Raw genomic sequence first — 19,539 nt, 5'->3', positions numbered from 1 at the left:
TCCACCGTCAAATCCACTTCCACTTCCCATCCTCTCTTTATAAGAAAAGGGTGGTAAAGAGAAAGGGACTTAAATGAGGCCTCCGGCACCACACTCATGAGACGAAACACGGAATTGCTTCCATTTCACGGCTGTCTTCTGTGTGGTCGTTGTATTATACCGAGCGTGCCGGCCCATTCGTGCTAAGATGTTAAAGGCACTACCACTGTCCTACTCCCGTAGGGTCAGCGCAACAGGTTTTTGTCCTTTCTCCTTGTTACATGCTATTCATCCTTCCTCATAACATACCATGTTAATCTTTTACTCCTCACCTCTACCACTGAGGCTACTGTCAAACTTCCTTCAATTTAGTCCAGACGCAAGTATATCTATTTTATGTAAGGGTCAGTGAATCAGCTATTTGATCTTAGGATTTTTATAATGTAGTTTCACAAACGTTGTTTTTCGTTATTAGTACAAAATATGTTGCGGGCTTTACCACGGTTAAATGGTTTATCCAACTATAATTCATAATTTCTGTCATATTCTTACATTTAAAGATGTTGTTTTGACTGTTTCAGACGAAATACATGCTGTGGCAAGTAACTCCGTACAACAAAGTTCGAAGTAAGTGTTAAATTTATTTATTTTCTTTATAGTTTAAGATATTACCTATATGAAATATGACCAAGCGATTGATTGTATCTACTATTATATTCTAAAACGTAAGATGCGTTTCTAATCTATACAAAGGGAAAACAGAAGAATGACGGCTTATATATCGTCTTTTTGACCGACTTCCCAAAAGAAGGAGGTACTCAATTCGTCTGTATATTTTTTTTATGTGTGTTACGGCATAACTCCGCCACTAGTGGACAGATTTTGATAATTCTTTTTTTATCCGAAAAGTAATGCGTGCAAGTGGGTCCCATTTTTTTGTTTGATTTTTGAAGTCAAAGACTATGAGTTAAATAGTTTAGCTCAAAATCGCGCGACGAAATTTAGGGTCATTTTTGCTTTCTTAGCTTATGTTTTTACAAGTCCCCAGTCAGTATCAGGTACTTACTCCTTCAAATATAAAGTAAGAAAATTGTCTCTTAGTTTTTGACTAGCGAGTTCTTCGTTCATCATTTAAGTCGATTAATATCGATGCTCACTCTAATGAGCGGCCGCACACCTTTGACTAAACTATCGCACAACAGTGGTGCGATAATTTAGTCAAATTCATTATCGATTTTGCAGCCTATTCAACTGTTAAGTTTAACGAATAAAAATCGAGTAGTGTGTGTACCTCCATATAAGCTCATATTCAAAGCACGACTAAACAGTTCTGCGATATTTTAGTTAAAGGTGCTTTGGATTTTAAACATTTCAATGTTAGGGTTTTTAAAAAGGTTGATAAATAGTAACTTCAAATCGAATTTGCCTTCAGTAACCAATGCATTACTTAGTGCTTATATGTATGTACTAAAAAACCTTTGTACGCGTGAAAGTAATAACTTAGAGTGCTTTACTTATCCGAGACTCTTCTGCCGTCTTAGCTCATATGTATTATTGAGAGAGGTACACTGCGGAACAAAAGTTAGTACTCCGATAAAAGGTTTTATAGTACAACCATTTGGCCTCATTTTAATTAAATATGTCTTACTAGCTGTAGCTCGCGACGTCTCTCGCGTGTTATTTAAGAACTAGCTGTTCCTGTGCGGCTTCATCGACATGAAATTATGAAAATTTTATTGTATTGTTTACATTTGTCAAAGTGTCAATAGCAAATGTCAAAATGACATGACATGACAAACCTTGGCAATTTTACTTTCTTGATGTTGGCAGCAACTTATGGTCTCTTTCCCACATTAGAGTTTTTATCCAAAATATTTACCCCCTAAGTTTAATGGCGTGAATATAATAAAAATATATAGCTTAAAGCGTGACGTAAGTGTAGGGCTTATTATTAAAAAAAGAGTTATTTGAAAATATGCTGTGATTGCTGACATCTTAGGCAACAAAGAAGTGTGTGTTTACGCTTTATTATAATAGTATAGAAACTCAGCCTATGTTATTCATTGATAGGGGGTTACGAAACTTTTTTTTAATGTAAAGTTTCGTAGATTTTCGTTCATTTACTAATGTTTACTTGAACTATTTCAATTAAGGGCTAGGTTCACGTCAATAGTGGAATGGCGGGATTTGAATCCTCGACCAATACCTAAAACCATTAGACTATTGGCTCTTGACTTTGATGTTTCGTCTACTACGATGTTGTGAACATTCCTGGCCCGTGAATACGGATTCCGGCGTGTGTATTCTAACTCAACTACCATGATAATCATACTACTAATATTATAAATGTGAAAGTTTAGATGGGTGTTTGTTAGAGTTTATAGCCTCAACTGCTTAACGGATCTTCGGGCAGATACAGAGAATACTGCGGAAGAAGACATAGGCTACTTTTTTTTTAATTCCTCGTAGTCGCTGGTTAAAGGAAGTCTTTATCTATACTTCTATACTAATATTATAAAGAGGAGATATATATGTATTGAAATAACTCTAAAACTACTAAACTGAGTTAAAAAATTCTTTCACAATTAGAAAGCTACATTATTGCTGAATAACATCATATGTCATACTAATATTATAAATGCGAAAGTTTAGATGGATGGATGAATGGTTGATTATTCGTTAGAGTTTGCAGCCTAAATTGCTGAACGGATCTCAAAGAAATTTGGCATACATGTAGAGGATAGTATGGAAGAACACATAAGCTACTTGGTTTTTTTTTAATATTTCACGCGGACGGAGTCGCGGGTGAAAGCTAGTATAATATACCTTTACAAGACATTCATCGAGACGCTAATAGAAGTACGGAAATTTTATTTTAGTCAAGTCGCCATTTTTAGAAATACTCGTTTCAAAATATTGCATACGTTTTTCATGCTTGCGAAGTGTAGCAATATTTTTATCCGAAACAGCGTCTTGAGATACGTTTTCCGCAATTTATTATTACAACGTAATAAACAATTTCGCTACAAAGCCGTTAAACCTTACTTTGAGATACAACTGGAAAAACATATGTTATTACTTGAAACATGAATATTTACATTACGGATTTTATGACTTTACTTTATACTACCTTTTGTACGCGACTCCATCCGCGTGGAATTAAAAAAAAAACAAAAGTGAGTAGCCTTTATGTTCTTCCAGGCTATCCTCTACATCTATACCAAATTTCATCGAAATCCGCTAAGCCGTTTAGGCTACAAACTCTAATAAACATCCATCCATCGAAACTTTCGCATTTATAAAATTAGAATGATTTAAACAATTAACATCATCTTTATATTAAAGCCATGCGTAAAATCCATTATAATGTCGAAGTTTGTCAGATTGTAATGGTGTCTACGAAGCTAATTTTTTCAGATTTCTTTCAGTATTCGGCCCTAAAACCCTCTCAAAACTACGTTTCAGTTGAAATACAGAATTTCCCGCATTCGTGAAAGGAACGCATAGACCAGACCTAGGACTAGGCAGGAAGATATAAGAATATCAACTAGTTTTCACTCTCTCCATGCTGCGTAAAATTTTAATTAGTAAAAACTAAAATCCTGTCTAATTACGTTAAGAGCATGCGCACACCTTTGACTAAAATATCTTACAGCTGTTGTGTGATTGTCAATTGTTTCGCACCTAGTTCAATGGCTTAGTTACACAACTAAAAATCGAGTAGTGAGCGCACCTCTATAAGCCCATAGGAAATTAAGCGCGATTAAACGATAGTGCGGAAGTTTAGTCAAAAGTGCGCGGGCTCTAAATCTCAAATATACACGTACAATGAAAACAACTAGGGCACAGATAAGCAAAGTATCATTCGGCTCGGTCGTGCAATAAATTCGCAAACAAAACCAAACTGTCGCTTACGTAACTCAAAGTAAAATTTATGCCCCTCTGCTTTGCAGGCGTAAATGCCGACAACTCACAACTGTGTAGACGCTCTCGAATAAATGCACGTGAAAGCATTCTAAGCATTAAGGCGAGAATACACCTGGTAACTGGCACACTGGCAAGCTGGCAAGTGCAAGCCACAGACGTGAATGCAAGCTTCCATGCTAATCTGGCAAACATATATACATTTTTTATATTATTAAGGTGGAAAACGGGCAAACGGTCACCTGAAATCGCTGAAATAGCGAAGCGACCGTTGCCCATAGACATCTGCAATTGCAGATGCCTACCTAATCAACGAAGGATGAGATGCACATAAAGAGGAAATTTCCCCTTCCCATGCGTTTCCTCTACCATCATATCGACTTTTCCTTCCCATCGTTTACTCGTAAGAAAACGGTAGAAAGGGAAAAGCACTAAAATTAGGCCTCCGGCACACTCATCATATAAAATGCGGAATAGCTTCCACTCGACGTCCGTCTTCTGTGTGGTTCTGGTATTACACCGAGAAACCCGGCGCATTCGTGCCAAGATATTAAAGCGGGCCCTATAATTGACAAATAGTATTTGATGTTGTGACTACGGTTATCCAAGTTGCTGTCGAAAACGATGCGAAGTTTGACAGTGATGAGTCTTTTTCATACGATTTAGTCAACTGGTTTGAGAGTTGAAGTTCTATGTAACTCACATGTGTATTCTCACCTTTACTGTATTTGACGTTGCCACATCCGTATGTTTTAATTTACTCGTATACTGTTTCATATTTATGTTAATTGTAAATACGTCATCACCCTCTAAAGGTGCGTATTAAATGAAGTTACGTAGTTGTATGTTCCGAAGCGCTATTGGGGACAGGCGACTCGTTGCTTGCTGGTTTCCCCTAACGCTATGTATTGACTGCATGCATGCTTGCTGTGTTGTATGTAACGTTACACCCCGTAACGAACAGTACACTCTCAATTTAACATCATAAAAAAAGTATGTAATATTGCGTAAGCCCATATAAAATTGTATAAGTACAGGGAAATGTTAACATATACTTTTGTTTGTTACAGATGGAAAGAAGATTCAAGAAAAACTTCAGACTTCAGTAAGTAAAAACATTAAAAATAAACTATTTTAGATATTACAAAAAAGACAATTGTAATCATTGGTCTGTATAGATAGATGGGCAATAGCTTGCCAATAAGATATTCTGCGTCAATCAAATTTAAGCGCGCGTGTTTACTTAAGTGTGTGCACAAAATACCTGTCTCATGACCTGTCCATTTAAGGTCAGTAGCTTTAATCGTCTAGGCATGTTTATCTTAACATAACTTGGACTCAAAGCATTATAGTTAGGATCCCTAGAGATGTTTTCCAACAACGTTGACGCAACAGCAAAGTTGACTTTAATATCATATTAAAATAAATATACGCTCTGCAATCCTTAGAGAGATGAAATAATAAAGCTAAGTATTTAAAATACTCTTTAAAATTAAATAAATCTTGCTAAAAATATAAGATCTTGCTCAAATTTTGCACAGATATAAAACATAGTCTATTTGCTAAGTTTTCTTATTCTATACTAGCTGTTCCCGTGCGACTTCATCAGCATGAAATTATGAAAATTTTATTTTATTGTTTACATTTGTCATATTATAAATTACAAATGTCAAAATGACATGACATGATAACAACCTTGCAGCGTGATGTTGGCACCAAGTTATGGTCTCTTTCCCACATTAGAGTTTTTATCCAAAATATTTATAAGAAAATATATAACCTAAAACGTGGCGTAAGTGTAGGGATTTTTATTAAAAAAATAATTATTCAAAAATATGGTGTAATTGCGGACATCTTAGGCAACAAAGAAATGTGTGTTTACGCTTTATTATAATAGTATAGATATTAAATTGTACATATATTTAAAGATATACCTTTTTGAAGTAACAATTGAAGTCTTTCAAAAGTTGTTTTACTTTAGCAAGAAATTAGTCTACCATTAGTCAATAAAAATGTGGAATATGATCGAAAAAGGAACACTTCTCGTTTATCTTACTAGCACTTAGCGAAAGTAGTTAAGAGGAAGTCAGATTAGGAATGACGTTTACAGATTAGACGAGGGGTAAACCTTAGTGTAACTGGGTTATAAAAACTTTTCTAATTTGTACATTATACGAACCTTTTACAAATAGTTAAGAGTAGCTGTTTACATGCGACTTCATCCGCATAAAATAAAAAAAAATCATTATTGTTCGCTTTTGTCAAATTATCAATTGCAAATGTCAAAACATGACATGATGACAACCTTGCTTCCTTGATGTTGGCAAAAACTTATGGTGTCTTTCCCACATTAGGGTTTTTATCCTAAATTTTAACCCCTATGTTTAACGGCATGAAAATATAGCCTAAAGCGTGACGTAAGTGAAGGGCTTCTTACTAATAAGAGAGTTGTTCGAAAATATGCTGTGATTTTTGACATCTTAGGCAACAAAGAAGTGTGTGTTTACGCTTTATTACATTAATATAGATGAGACGTATTATAATAAAATAGTACTTTAACTTTTACCAATTACAAGCGGGCGTACGCCTTTGATTAACATATCGCAAAACTGTTGTGCGATTGTCGATTGTTATGCAGCCAATTCAATTGTTTTACACAACTAAAAATCTAGTAGTATGCACCTTCGTGTAAGCTCATAGAAATCAAAGCAAGATTAATTGTGCGATAACATCAGGCGTGCGCACGATTAAGTATCAACAAAACCGCATTGCGTGGATAATACTAAAAAAGGATAATATTGGAACAAAAGGAGGTGGCATTTCTATTAAGTATTACAAAAGAGGTTGAGCACACTACTTCGTGGCGTAGGGTGTCATCAAGCATAACACATTTTTGAATAATTCCTTTTTTACTAAAAAGCTCTACACTTACGACTCGCTTTAGGCTATATATTTTTACGTTAAAGGGGGTAAATAAATAGGAAAAAATCTTCAAGTAGGCCATAAACTACACACTGAAAATAAAAAGGAAGCAAGGTAACCGTAATTTTTACATTTGGAATTGAGAATTTGACAAATGTAAACAATTAAATAAAGGTTTTATAATTTCACGCGGGCAAAGCCGCACGGGAATAGCTAGTGTATTAAAAAAAATAATGACACTATTGCTCCCTCATTATTCGACAAGTCACTAATGATCTACTCAACTCTGCGTTTTTATTATTAACAAGCTCTCCGCGGCTTTTATCTTTCATACTATGCTTTATTTTAATACCGACTTTTCGACTCAAAGCAGCTTCAAAAGGATAATAAAATATTTCATTTTAACATTTCACTTTTGTATGAATTTTAAATTTCAATAAGAATAATACTTGTTTATAGCTTAATGGATTGGGTTAATTAAACTGTGTAAAGGGCGTTTGGACGACCGCCCTGGGCGACATGTACATAGGAGGCGTCGTATAAATCCTGCCCTGGGCTCTAGTTGTAGTAAACATTGAAAATATCTAGTAACCTGTGTGTTCTAGACTATGTTCAACTGTGCCAAATTCCATTATGATTCGTTAATCAGTCTTAAAGATATGTAGTATTTTTGTGATAAGATCGTAAAAGTCAGATTTCCGGCTAAAATTTGTCCGTACGACCAAAATAATGTGTTTACAGTGGTCATTTTTTTCTTGAACAAGTCAAATAATTAAGCTTTCATACCGTTGTTTCCTTTTTTGGAATAACACACATGAGAACGAAATAAAAAAAAACAATAACTTTAGAACCATAGAAAATTTGTAAACTTGTTTTGCGCTTAAACAATAGGTATTGAGGTCCTCTAACTCCACAAGCCTTTGATCCGTCCGTTAAGAAACACCCTGTATATTTGATGTGGAATGTAACGAACAGTAGAAACCTACTTTATAAAAACTATAGTGCCGAGAAGTAGAATGTATTTAACGTAATATCTATTGAAGCATCCATTTTCTTCCGAATAACAAATGGACCCTTCACCCCAAGTTACTTTCGGTATCGGATACGTTAGAAAAAAAGAATCGCAAAGTGCAAAACTGCGTGAACCATCAAGTAAATAAATCTCTATTTTTCCCATAAAGTAAAAGAGAATATTTAAACATTAGAACTGACTTCAAAAGAAAGTATATTGATTTTAAATTCGGATTAAAACAGCAAACATATTCCAGTAAAAAAAGATACATGCAAGCTAATGGCACGGATCAGCTAGCACAAAGAGTATACAGACAGCAAAACTCTAACGAGATCGTATGAGACTAGATTGGACATACTTAGTACATCCTCGGCCCCTCCTTAAACCTACATCTGCTGTCATAAAATTATATACCGTAGTAGCTACAAGCATTCCATGTACTGCCAATTGGCGTGCACAAGCCTGTATCTGGCGCCAGTAGCTTGCATGCCAGTGTATCATTTAGTGGAATGTATTCCCAGTAGTTTAGTAATTATATTATTGTATTTTTAAGTTACTTATCATCACTCACTATACGTTCCCACAGAGGGGCTCGGAGACACCCTTAAGGGTGACTAGTCCTTAGTCAACTACGCTGCACTGCGGGTTGATTTCACATATCTTTGAAGTTCTTAGCCGATATGTGCAGGCATCACGATGTTTTCCTTCACCGTAAGAACGTCAGGTAAATTATGTACATATGAAATTCGAAAATCACATTGGTATGGCGGGATTCGAACCCAAGACCTGTAATTTACAAGTCAAGTGCTTAAACCTCTGAGCCACCGATGTTCTAAGTTATGTTTACTATTAAAAAAACGAGTAAACATAACAAGGATGGAATAGAATTTGTTAGGAATATTGCACATACCGTTGTCTAAGGGTTTTGGGTCTGAAGGATCTAAACGGAATTCCTTTGCGACATATCCTACGTCTATAAAGGCGAAGGAGTAATTGAGAATTTGAAATAAATACCAGAGGAGACGTTGCAAAACTAAACTTCAAACTAAAAATTGCATAGTAAAAATCTAGTCGGGAACTTTAATTTCATTCCCATGTTAATGAAATGTTATTAGACGTTCTAAATTATTGGTCGAATACGTTTATGTTAGGAACATGCAAATGCAGTGACTATGTATTGCTATCCTTTTTGTTCTTTTTGACAGATGTCATTGCAGTCAAAATAAACACATTTATTTTGACAGTTTACTTTAAGATTGGAGTGAATGAATGACATACTAATATTAGGTTATTGATCACGAAATTCATAACGTATTAAAAAAAGAAGCGTAATATTATAAATGCGAATGTTTAGATGGATGGATGAACGTTTTTTAGAGTTTTTAGCCTAAACTGCTAAATGGGTCTGGATGAAAATGAGCATAGGTGTAGAGAATGGTCTGAAAAACCACGTAGCTACTCACTATTGTTTGTTTTAAATCCACGCGGACAAATTCGCGGACGAAAGGTAGTATTAAAAATAATATGTTTTTAGAAAAATTTAACATCGATACATGCACATTCACCATTGCTGTAGCGTTTTCAATTGTAAATGGGTTAGTAATTTAATTCCTCGACTGACATTTGTCAATTTTTAATACCAGTGTAACTATTAATCCAGCCTAGCTTTTTTACATTTTAAACCTAAGGATTTTTTTTGTATACCAGTTAAGTTGAACAAAAACAAAGGAGAGAGAAAAAAATTCGAATCGCATTTTGAGTGGAACGAAAAAACAAGCGACGAAAAAACATTTAAAAAGAATCCAAAAGTTGTTTTGGTTAAAGCAGAACGGGAAAGTGGAAGCGATTCAAAATAATTGTTATGATGTAAAATTTATTTTAGGCTCGTTTTCTTTGATACTTTTTGATTTGTTGTGTTTATTAACTTCGAGGCTTTCAAGTGGCTTGTTTAAACAAAAAATATTTAAAACTGAGCCAAACTTCTGTACGATGTTGAAATATATTAAAGGCTAGCTTTGGTCCGTGACTTTCTCCGCGTGAGATAAAAAAATAAAGTGGCTTATGTGGTCTTCCATACCATCTACGTCTATGCCAAATTTCATCGAAATCCGTTAAGCAATTTAACTACAAACTAACAAACATCCATCTAAACGTTTGCATTTATAATATTAGTAATATTTACAGCTAATTATTAAACAAGCATGTAATAGATTATTTTTCTTTGTAGAAAGTTGAAAAAAATTAATATTCTTTACTACATTTCATAAGTTCTTTGATAATAAACATAAAACTGATTTTCTTACCAAAATCATAATGTAAGCATGTAACGGGGCTCGTAACGATTTAGTATTAATTTCTTACACAGTACCTTTGGGAAATAACATACATGGGTTTACTTTACCAAGAAGATAATTGGATATAAGTTTACTTGTTAATATAAGATATAACTATTGTATAATTTACAAGCTAATCCCGCGCGGCTTCATCTGTATTAAATTTTAAAAACTTTATTTTATTGTTTACATTTTATAAATTCTCAATTGCAAATGTCAAAACCGTTATCATAATAAACTTGTTTTAATATTGGCAGCATGTAGTTAATGGCCTCTTTTCCACATGGAGGGTTTTTCCAATGTATTTACCCCCAAAGTTTAGTAGCTCGAAAAGATGTAACGTGTCGTAAGTGTAGGTCTTTTTATTAAATAAAAAAATATTCAAAAATATGCTGTTATTGCTGACATCCTACGCCACAAAGTATTGTATGTTTACGCTTTATTATATTAGTTTAGTTGTCGCCTGCGACTCCGTCCGCGTGGAATTAGAAAAACAAAATTGAGTAGCCTATGTGTTCTTCCAGACTAACTACACCTATACCAAATTTTATTGAAATCCGTTCAGCCGTTTAGGCTACAAACTCTAACAAGCATTCATCCAACCTTTCGCAATTACAATATTAGTACGATAGATATAAAGAATATTTTAATAATTAAACTTGTAACAGATGAGAAAAAACTAAAAAGGGAATTTTCTAAATACGGATATTGAATACAAAAACGTTTTCGCAACACTTCGGGAGCCATCAGTTCAATACTCTCCAGTAATGGCAGTCCATTACAATGCGGATCTCAAGTGCCAAGTTATTTGAGAACTATCACTGTAACGAATTCTCTCATTTATTTGCTCTAGAACTTACTAGGAATTGTTCTTCAAACACCGATATTTCAAATTAATATTGTATAAATTCTTGAAGTTTCTCTATGAATTTCGAAGTTTTAAATAGTAAAAATCTATCATTACTAGCTGTTCCCATGCGACTTCATCCGCATGAAATTATAAAAAAATCATTTTATTGTTCACATTTGTCAAGTTATCAATTGCAAATGTCAAAATGACATGACATGATGTCAAATCATAGCAACCTTGCTTGCTTGATGTTGGCAATAACTTATGGTCTCTTTACCACATTAGGGTTTTTATCCAAAATATTTACCCCTAAGTTTAACGGCGTGAAATATATAGCCTAAAGCGTGACGTAAGTGTAGGGCTTTTTATTAAAAAAAGGGTTATTCGAATATATGCTGTGATTGCTGACATCTTAGGCAACAAAGAAGTATGTGTTTATGCTTTATTATACTAGTATAGATATAACCTTACCAATGTTATTGGAAAGTTTATATGGATGGATGGATGTTTGTTAGAGTTTACTGTCTAAACGGCTTAACGTATCTCGATGGAAGAACACATAGGCCACTTGGTGTTGTGTTTATTTTATCTCGACGGAGGGAAATCGCGCAAGAAAACTAGTTGAATCAATAAAAAATATCGTTGATTTGATCAAATGGTTTGGTTATGATTAGGGTCCAAACTTGATAAAGCCTTGTTAGAAAAATTTAATTAAAGCCATTCGAATGTTAAATACAAAGATTTCCTCTATCGTAAAAGGCACTACAGACTGGTGAGAATATGATAAGAAGTAACGCCATCTAGCGTCAACACTCTAATCAGGAGATTATAAGGGTGCGAGGCGTTAATCGGCCTGACAGAGTCTTATGGGACTTTTACTATATAAGTGAGGCTCGCGTTATTAGGGTCATGCCCATTTAATACGTACGTGACAAGAATGTATTAAATGTTGCAGAATCTTTTCGTTAGATATTCAACCTTAATTGTCAGACCATGTATGTCCACTCCAGTTCCATAACCATTTTTTTCATTTGTATTATAAGGTGGCAAACGAGCGAGCGGCCACCTGAATTCGTCGAGAAAGCGTACTGATCGCTACCCATGTACATATGCAATTGCAGATGCGTTACCTACCTTTTATCAACGGAGATGAATACACACATAAAGAGAATATTTCCCCTTTCTATGCGCCTCCTCCACCGTCCAACTTTTCTTTCCCATCCATTCCGTAAAAGAAAATGGTGAGAAGTGAAATGGTCCAAAATTACGCCTCCGGCACCAAACTCATTAGACAAAACGCAGAATTGCTTCAATTTCACGCCTTTTTTCTGTGTGGTCGTGGTATTGCAGCAGGTGAGTCGGCCCACTCGTGCGAAGATGTTAAAGCGGGCTCTACCACTGTTGTTATGACTAGGCATAGTTAACAACGCTGCACAGTGGGTTGACTTTATATCTTTGAATTATTCTATAATAACGTCAGATTTACCATGTAAGTAATGATGATTACTACATGGCAATAATTAATTTTGCAAGCATTTACTTGGATAATAATATTTATGTTAACAACGATAAAATGTTAATTTGGTCCAATAAAAAAAATAGTTACCCGTTCGTTAAAATAACGCGATTTTTAACAAAATTTAGATATGAAGTAAAAAATCGATGTTACATAAATATAAATGTGTTTTTCAACGTTCTGACAATTTGCTCGTTAGTTAGTAAACATTCACCCAATTTTCATTGTTTGTGCTTTGTTAACTACTCTTTTGTTTAAACCATGTATTATAAAGCAACTTTAATTACGTTATCTAACTTGTTTATATAATCATCAATATCTAACGAATAATATAGATTTTTGTATGCATTGAAATAACTCAAAAACTACTAGGCCGATTTCAAAAATTCTTTCACCATTAAAAAGCTACGTTATTGCTGTATAACATAGCCTATGTGTTCACGTGAACAAACTCGGGAGTAATAGCTTGAATATCGTAAAACAAAGTCGCTTCCCGCTGTATGTATGCTTAGATCTCTAAAACTACAACTAAAAAAACTACGATTCAAGTTGGATGTGTCTGTCTTTCTAATATAATAAATGGGATAGTTTGGATAGCTGTATGGATATCCATTCTTCGGATGTTACTATGTAGTCAACTGCTGAACGTATTTCGATTAAATTTGACATAAATGTTGAAGTTGGTCTGAAGTAGACGTAGGGTACTTTTTTAATTCTGCGCACACGGAGTCGCTCACAACAGCTAGTAAATAATACACAATACAGATGGCATGAAAACATCATTTTTTTGTAATTCCTAATATATTATAAAATATTTTCCGGTTATAAAATCAAGGTATATTTACTTTATTTTTGCTCATTTACTTAAAAATTAATATCTGTAATAAATTTTAAGTTTCATCCTTTTAAATTCAGATTTATTGAAGCAAGCCTTGAAAGGATTAGATACAGCTACGATATTGTAAAATGAAGCCATGTTTTCGGCGAACAGTTTATAAAACTAATTGGAACGTTGAGATTTATTTTTTAATCCGGTTGCCATGGCAACCGTAGATATTTACACCCTGTTCTGGTTTCATTCCAAATATAAAATCATTTTTTCACTAAATTTTTCCCCTTACTAAGTAATGTTATAATGCGAAAGTTTATATGGATGTTTGTTAGAGTGTCTTGCATAAACGGCTGAACGGATCTCAATGAAATTTGGCATAAATATAGAACATAGACTATAAGAAGTTATTCCAAAGAACAAATAAGCTAATTACGATTTTCTAAATTCCTTGAAGAGAAGGTCAGGGTCAAAAGTGAGATTAATCTAATTTTAATATTCCATACTAGCTTTCTCCCGCGATTCCGTCCGCTCGGGATTAAAAGAAAACAATTCCGAGTTGTCTATGTGTTCTTCCAGATTATTCTCTACGTCTATGCCAAATTTCATCGAGATCCGTTCAGCCGTTTAGGCTACAAACTCTAACAAACATCCATCTAAACTTTCACATTTATAATATTACAATATAAAATGATTGTTTTTGTTATTTACAGATAAATTTCCACCATCATCAAAGAAACCTAAATTACAAGCGCTACATCTGGAACATACAAGGTGAGAAATATTTTTTATATTGATTTATGATATTCGACACTTTCAATAGTTACAAAACGATTTTTTAAACTAGATGTTTGGTAGAGTAACCGATTTCAAAATATCTCTGCGACATCCGCAAACAATAATTTAGAGTGCTCTAACCCTTTGCTCGCGTTATCTCCCGTTTCTCAAAGGAAGATATCCAATGTACAATCGTATACAAAAGTGTACAGTTATGTACTGTAATGTCATGTACATGTACATTGCAATCCAAATTGAACGGATGCCAAATTCAGATATCGTTTCACAATTCTACGGATAACGTTAAAATAACTTTTATATTACCGAAAGTTTTTAATGCGATTGGTACAGTTGTGTAAAAAAGTGTTCAAATGTTTAATGAATGTAATTTGTTACAGATACAAACATACAGATAAATTTGGTTACAGTGTTGGTAAGTAAATTTATTATTTTTATTAATTAAGATTAAATTATTAGTTTATGACAAATAATTCTTTATTGTTTGTCTAAATAAAATTAGTTGTTTTAAATATAATGCCCGCGACTACGTCCGCGTGGTATTAGGAAACATACGAACTATATAAATAACAAAAAGCTACGTATCCCTCGGGAACTGGACACCTCGGGTAAGAAGCTTATCCCATGTATACTCCAGACTTTGTTTTACGTCTGTGCCAAATTTCAATAAGATATGTTGAACCGTTGCAGAATGATCGAGTAAACTAATGTTTTTAATAAAAATTCAATTAATGAATCCCACGGGAACCGTAAGTTATCCCGGGATAAAAAGTAGCCTATGTGTTCTTCCAGACTATGCTCTAAACCTGTGCCAAATTTCATGGAGATCCGTTCAGCCGTTTAGGCTACAAGCGCTAACAAACATCCATCCATCCATCTAAACTTTCGCATTTATAATATTTAGTGGCAAAATTTAATCATTAAAAAGTGCCTTTTTTCAAATTCCCTCGCTAAGTTCTAAAACGCACACTATTGGTCGAAGCAAGTGGCTTATCTAATATGGCGTCGCTGTGTTGTCAATCCACAGTTCATTTACGTTAGTTTATATAGAAATACACTCCTGAAGTATTTTACTGTAAACACGATATCAAAACCAACTTTAAAATAAAAAAATAATGAATAGAAATATTACTTACCACTTATTTGTACCAGGAATAATAAAAATGAATTGATTTTTGACTTTTTGACCTTGAGAAGCAATGAGATACTTTGTTATTTTTTACACCGAAGTGACATTTTGCTTCTGTAGGTCGTTATTGATTTTTGACAATTTTTTATTTTATTTTAAACCATAAGTTGTAACTATGAATCTATCAATTCCAACTTCTATTAGAGTAAAATCGAGAAACGAAAACATTCACACCTGATTTTATTCAACCCATCCTTAATAAATTGTCAAACTAATCACACTTATTTAGATAAACTATTGAGAGATGTTTCCTGTTGACAAAAATCGTCGAAACGGTTACGCCCTCTAGTATCAACAATAAAAAAAACTGCTTAATATGTTATCGTCCTAGAAGTAAGTAAAATTGCAGAATAGTTTAAACCGATCCCTTAAGAACGTTTTAGAAATTAAAAAGTTTAGTTGTTTCCCGCTACGGTAGCCATTACGTGCAAAACTGTACTGTAGGAAACTTCTGAAGATTGCAAAGTTTCAAAACCTTCTTACAGTTTTAAGTGAAACAGTTCTTCTATATTCATTTACTCGTACTATTAAATTTTAAAACAAATTTACTAAGATTGTGCCCATTTTGACCAATAATCCCTTAAATTTAAATATTTAGAGGGCATTTAGAGGGGACATGTAAGAATTTCTATCTAAAAATTATTTAGTTTGGTAAAAACTGGTAAATAGAAAATTAAATTTACCTGTCTACATACAAAACTACCAAACTCTCATTTTCCAATTTTCATTATTAGATGTTTAGAACATACTTTATATGTGCATTGAATAGAACATAATTTATATGTAGGTTTACTAGAACATACTGTATATTTGTGTTCTAATAAAATATCAACAGCGAAATCTCATTACACGAAGACATGTTCATACTCATATTGGAGTAAATGTTTACCGTTTGTCAACAATCTGAGTGAAGTCGTTTGTTTTTCTATTCCGCTCGACGGCGTAATTGGTAGTTCAAAGTTTCTTTATTTCCCCGAGGAAATTTACCTAAGGCTCCCTAACATGACAAAATTGATTCCGAAATGTTTGAAAACTTCCTCGGTACGTTGAGATTGCTTTTAAAAAATGATATTAACCGAAATAGATTATTATATAGAAGTCTTTCCTTTCTTCATTCCGCAAAAGAAGTTACCAGCATAAGTTTTTCCGTCCAAAGAAGATATACTTTTTACAGGAGACTTTATAATTATTTACTAAGCTAACCTGTACCATCTTTAGGCCAAATCATTTAATATCAGGTAGGATCGTACTGGCTAATTCATCGAACATTTTTTTAATATAACCAATAGTTAACACTAGCTGTTGCTCGCGACTTTGGCCGCTTGAAAATAAAAAATAATAATAATAATAAAGTCATTTAATCCATTCAGAAGGCAAACATCATACACATAAAACATAATAAAAGATGCAGCCTATGTTACGCACAGATACATTCCCTTTCTAATGGTGAATACTTTTTTAAAATCCGAGCAATAGTTTTTGAGTTATTTTAATACATACAAAAATACAAAAACACAAATCTTTCCTCTTTATGATATGTATAGATTATACAGTTGAAAATTAGGATGGATGTATGTTTGGTACTCTAAAACATAAACGGATCTCGATCATAATTTACATGGATGTAGAACATATTCTGGAAGAACATAAAAGCTACTTACTAAGTATTTTAATTCGCACAAACAACTACTTATCTATACTTCTATACTGTTATAATAAAGCGTAAACACACACTTCTTTGTTGCCTAAGATGTCAGCAATTACAGCATATTTCCGAATGACTAATTTTTTATTAAAAAGCCCCACACTTACGTCACGCTTTAGGCTATATATTTCACGCCATTAAACTTAGGGGGTGAATATTTTGGATAAAAACCCCAATGTGGGAAAGAGACCATAAGTTACTGCCAACATCAAGGAAACAAAGTTGCCATGGTTTGTCATAATGTCATGTCATTTGGACATTTGCAGATGATAATTAAACACATGTAAACAACAAAATATAATTTTCACAATATTATGCGGATGAAGTCGCACGGGAACAGCTAGTAATATTACAAATGCAAAAATTTAGATGAATGCATGGATGGATGGATATTACAAATTGTAACCTTAACTGCTGAACGACTCTCATGATTGAGCATAGATGTAGTGGATAGTCTGGAAGAACATAGGTTACTTACATTTTTTTTTTAATCCAACGAAGCCGGAATAGGGTGCAAAAGCTAGTAGTGATGTAAACGGTTATTAAGTATATGAGATTTTCTTTCGAACAGTAAATAGTTTCTATAATATTTGCTCATAAAACTATTCGTAATTGCCAATCAACTTCTCGATGTTGAGAGCTTTGCACACAGAGAGCACGACTCTTAACTACCCTATTGTTTAACAATGTTGTTAGATTTGCTGTTTATTTTAATTGGGCTCTATAGATTTTTGACAAATATTTACGACTAGCTGTTGCCCGCTACTTCATCTGGGTGAAATTAAAAAATCAATAAAAAAAACCCTATGTAACTGATACGAACGCAGCTTTGTAATGGTGAATGAATTTTTAAAATCGGCCCAATAGTCGTTGTCGTAATCGGCCCCATTTCAATCAAAGTTTTCCTTTTTTTTTAATATCAGTATAAGTAAATAATTTAAAACCTATCTAAATACACTTTTAAAATCGTGATAAAATAATCAATAACTTTCGAAAAGTGTGTCAAAGATTTAAAAAAATAACAGTAAAAAAACATTGTAGATGGTCACGATGATCGTAATTGAAATATCGATGTTCTTTTATCAAGGAAAATATAAACCGTGTTTCGTTAATTAAAATCCGATGGACAACTCAATTTATGTTTGGAAAATTGAATTTATCCTTAGGGGTAAATATCGCACCCTATTAAAATCGAAGGGTTTTCACACGTGTCCCATTTCAAAGTACTAAATCCTTTTATCTTAACTGCGCGGATACTTAAGTGATATTTGTTTTAAACTCCATTTTGCTTGTTCAGTTTATTTGTAAAGTTTTGGGTTATTTTGGTTTAATTTGTACTGATATTTTGCATTAAATTTCCCAAATAAACAGCGAGTTCGAGCGAGAGAGAATTATTTTAAAAGAGCAAAAAATGTTTACTTAAATCGACAGTAATTTTATATCATTCTTTGTAATAAACTGAATCGTTTATTTGCCAATTAATATCTAATCAACTCATAACTAGAAACCGGTTTGTACCAGTTCCATCCAGTTCAACCCTGTTCAGTAATAGATGATTCAATTATTTTAATTGCGATAAAAGCAATGTTTCGGAACAAGCAAATCACGTTAGTTATGCAATTTGAACTGTGCGTTCTGTTGGTATTTGCATTGTTTGTTGATTCAGCGATTGCAAGTTAAATAACGACTTCGACATTAGTGGCCAGTATTGAGTCCAGTGAGTTGTCACTTAATTCTTCGGGATTCGATTTTTGGTTCTTTTTTATATTATATGGTGACACAAGCGGCCAGCAATTTGTCGCCAAAATACTGAACAGACCGTTACCAGTAGACATCTGCATTGTAGATGCGTTGCCTACTTTTCCATAGAGGGGACGCATATAAAGAGTATATTTTCCCTGTCTATGCGTCCCATCTCGCCTCAAATACACGTCCTCTTCCCATACTTTCCTTGAACAAAAATAGTGGGAAGAGAAACAAGTCTGAAAATAGGCCCTCATACCTACTTATCTATAAGTTTTTTTTATTTACTGCTACGGTAAAATATAAATCTAAAGTATTTGGAATAACATTTTTTAAGTTATGTCATGTTAATAATTATATTCCTTTTCATTAAAATAGAACTTTACTTTTTTCGTATATTCTAAGAAGCATGGATAATAGAATTCCGAGCACGTTTCTTTGGAATTGGGTATCGGAAATAAGAGCAAATTAACCAGAGGCATTACGAGAATGAAATGTTAAATCAATGATTAATAAGAAATTGGATAATATTTAGATCAGAGAACTTCTGAACTGAATCTACTTCAAAGCGGATTATATGGTAACACTGTTACTCAGAACTGCTTTCGCGTGGAATTAAACAACAATGAAAAACATAGCCTTTGTTATTCACAAATAAATTACCTTTCTAACGGTGTAAGAATTTTCAAAATCGATCTAGTAGATTTTAAGTTACTTCATTATATACAACTAGCTGTTCCCA

At 33.5% G+C, this 19,539-nt stretch overlaps 1 protein-coding gene across 1 annotated transcript in view; it reads left to right on the top strand.

Annotated features, from left to right (window-relative positions):
- Window positions 1–19,539, top strand: part of LOC106109946 (Down syndrome cell adhesion molecule-like protein Dscam2) — a 106,801-nt gene that overhangs the window by 26,529 nt on the left and 60,733 nt on the right. Inside the window, exons 5-7 of the mRNA XM_013291604.1 lie at window positions 4,974–5,008; window positions 14,079–14,139; window positions 14,541–14,575. Coding sequence (XP_013147058.1) covers window positions 4,974–5,008; window positions 14,079–14,139; window positions 14,541–14,575 — 131 coding nt within the window. The remainder of the gene's footprint in view (window positions 1–4,973; window positions 5,009–14,078; window positions 14,140–14,540; window positions 14,576–19,539) is intronic.

This window comes from Papilio polytes, unplaced genomic scaffold (genome assembly GCF_000836215.1).
Source record: "Papilio polytes unplaced genomic scaffold, Ppol_1.0 DF820956.1, whole genome shotgun sequence".
Lineage (NCBI taxonomy): Eukaryota > Metazoa > Arthropoda > Insecta > Lepidoptera > Papilionidae > Papilio > Papilio polytes.
Note: the sequence above shows the minus strand (reverse complement) of the source record. Positions and strands in the feature narration are given on the sequence as shown.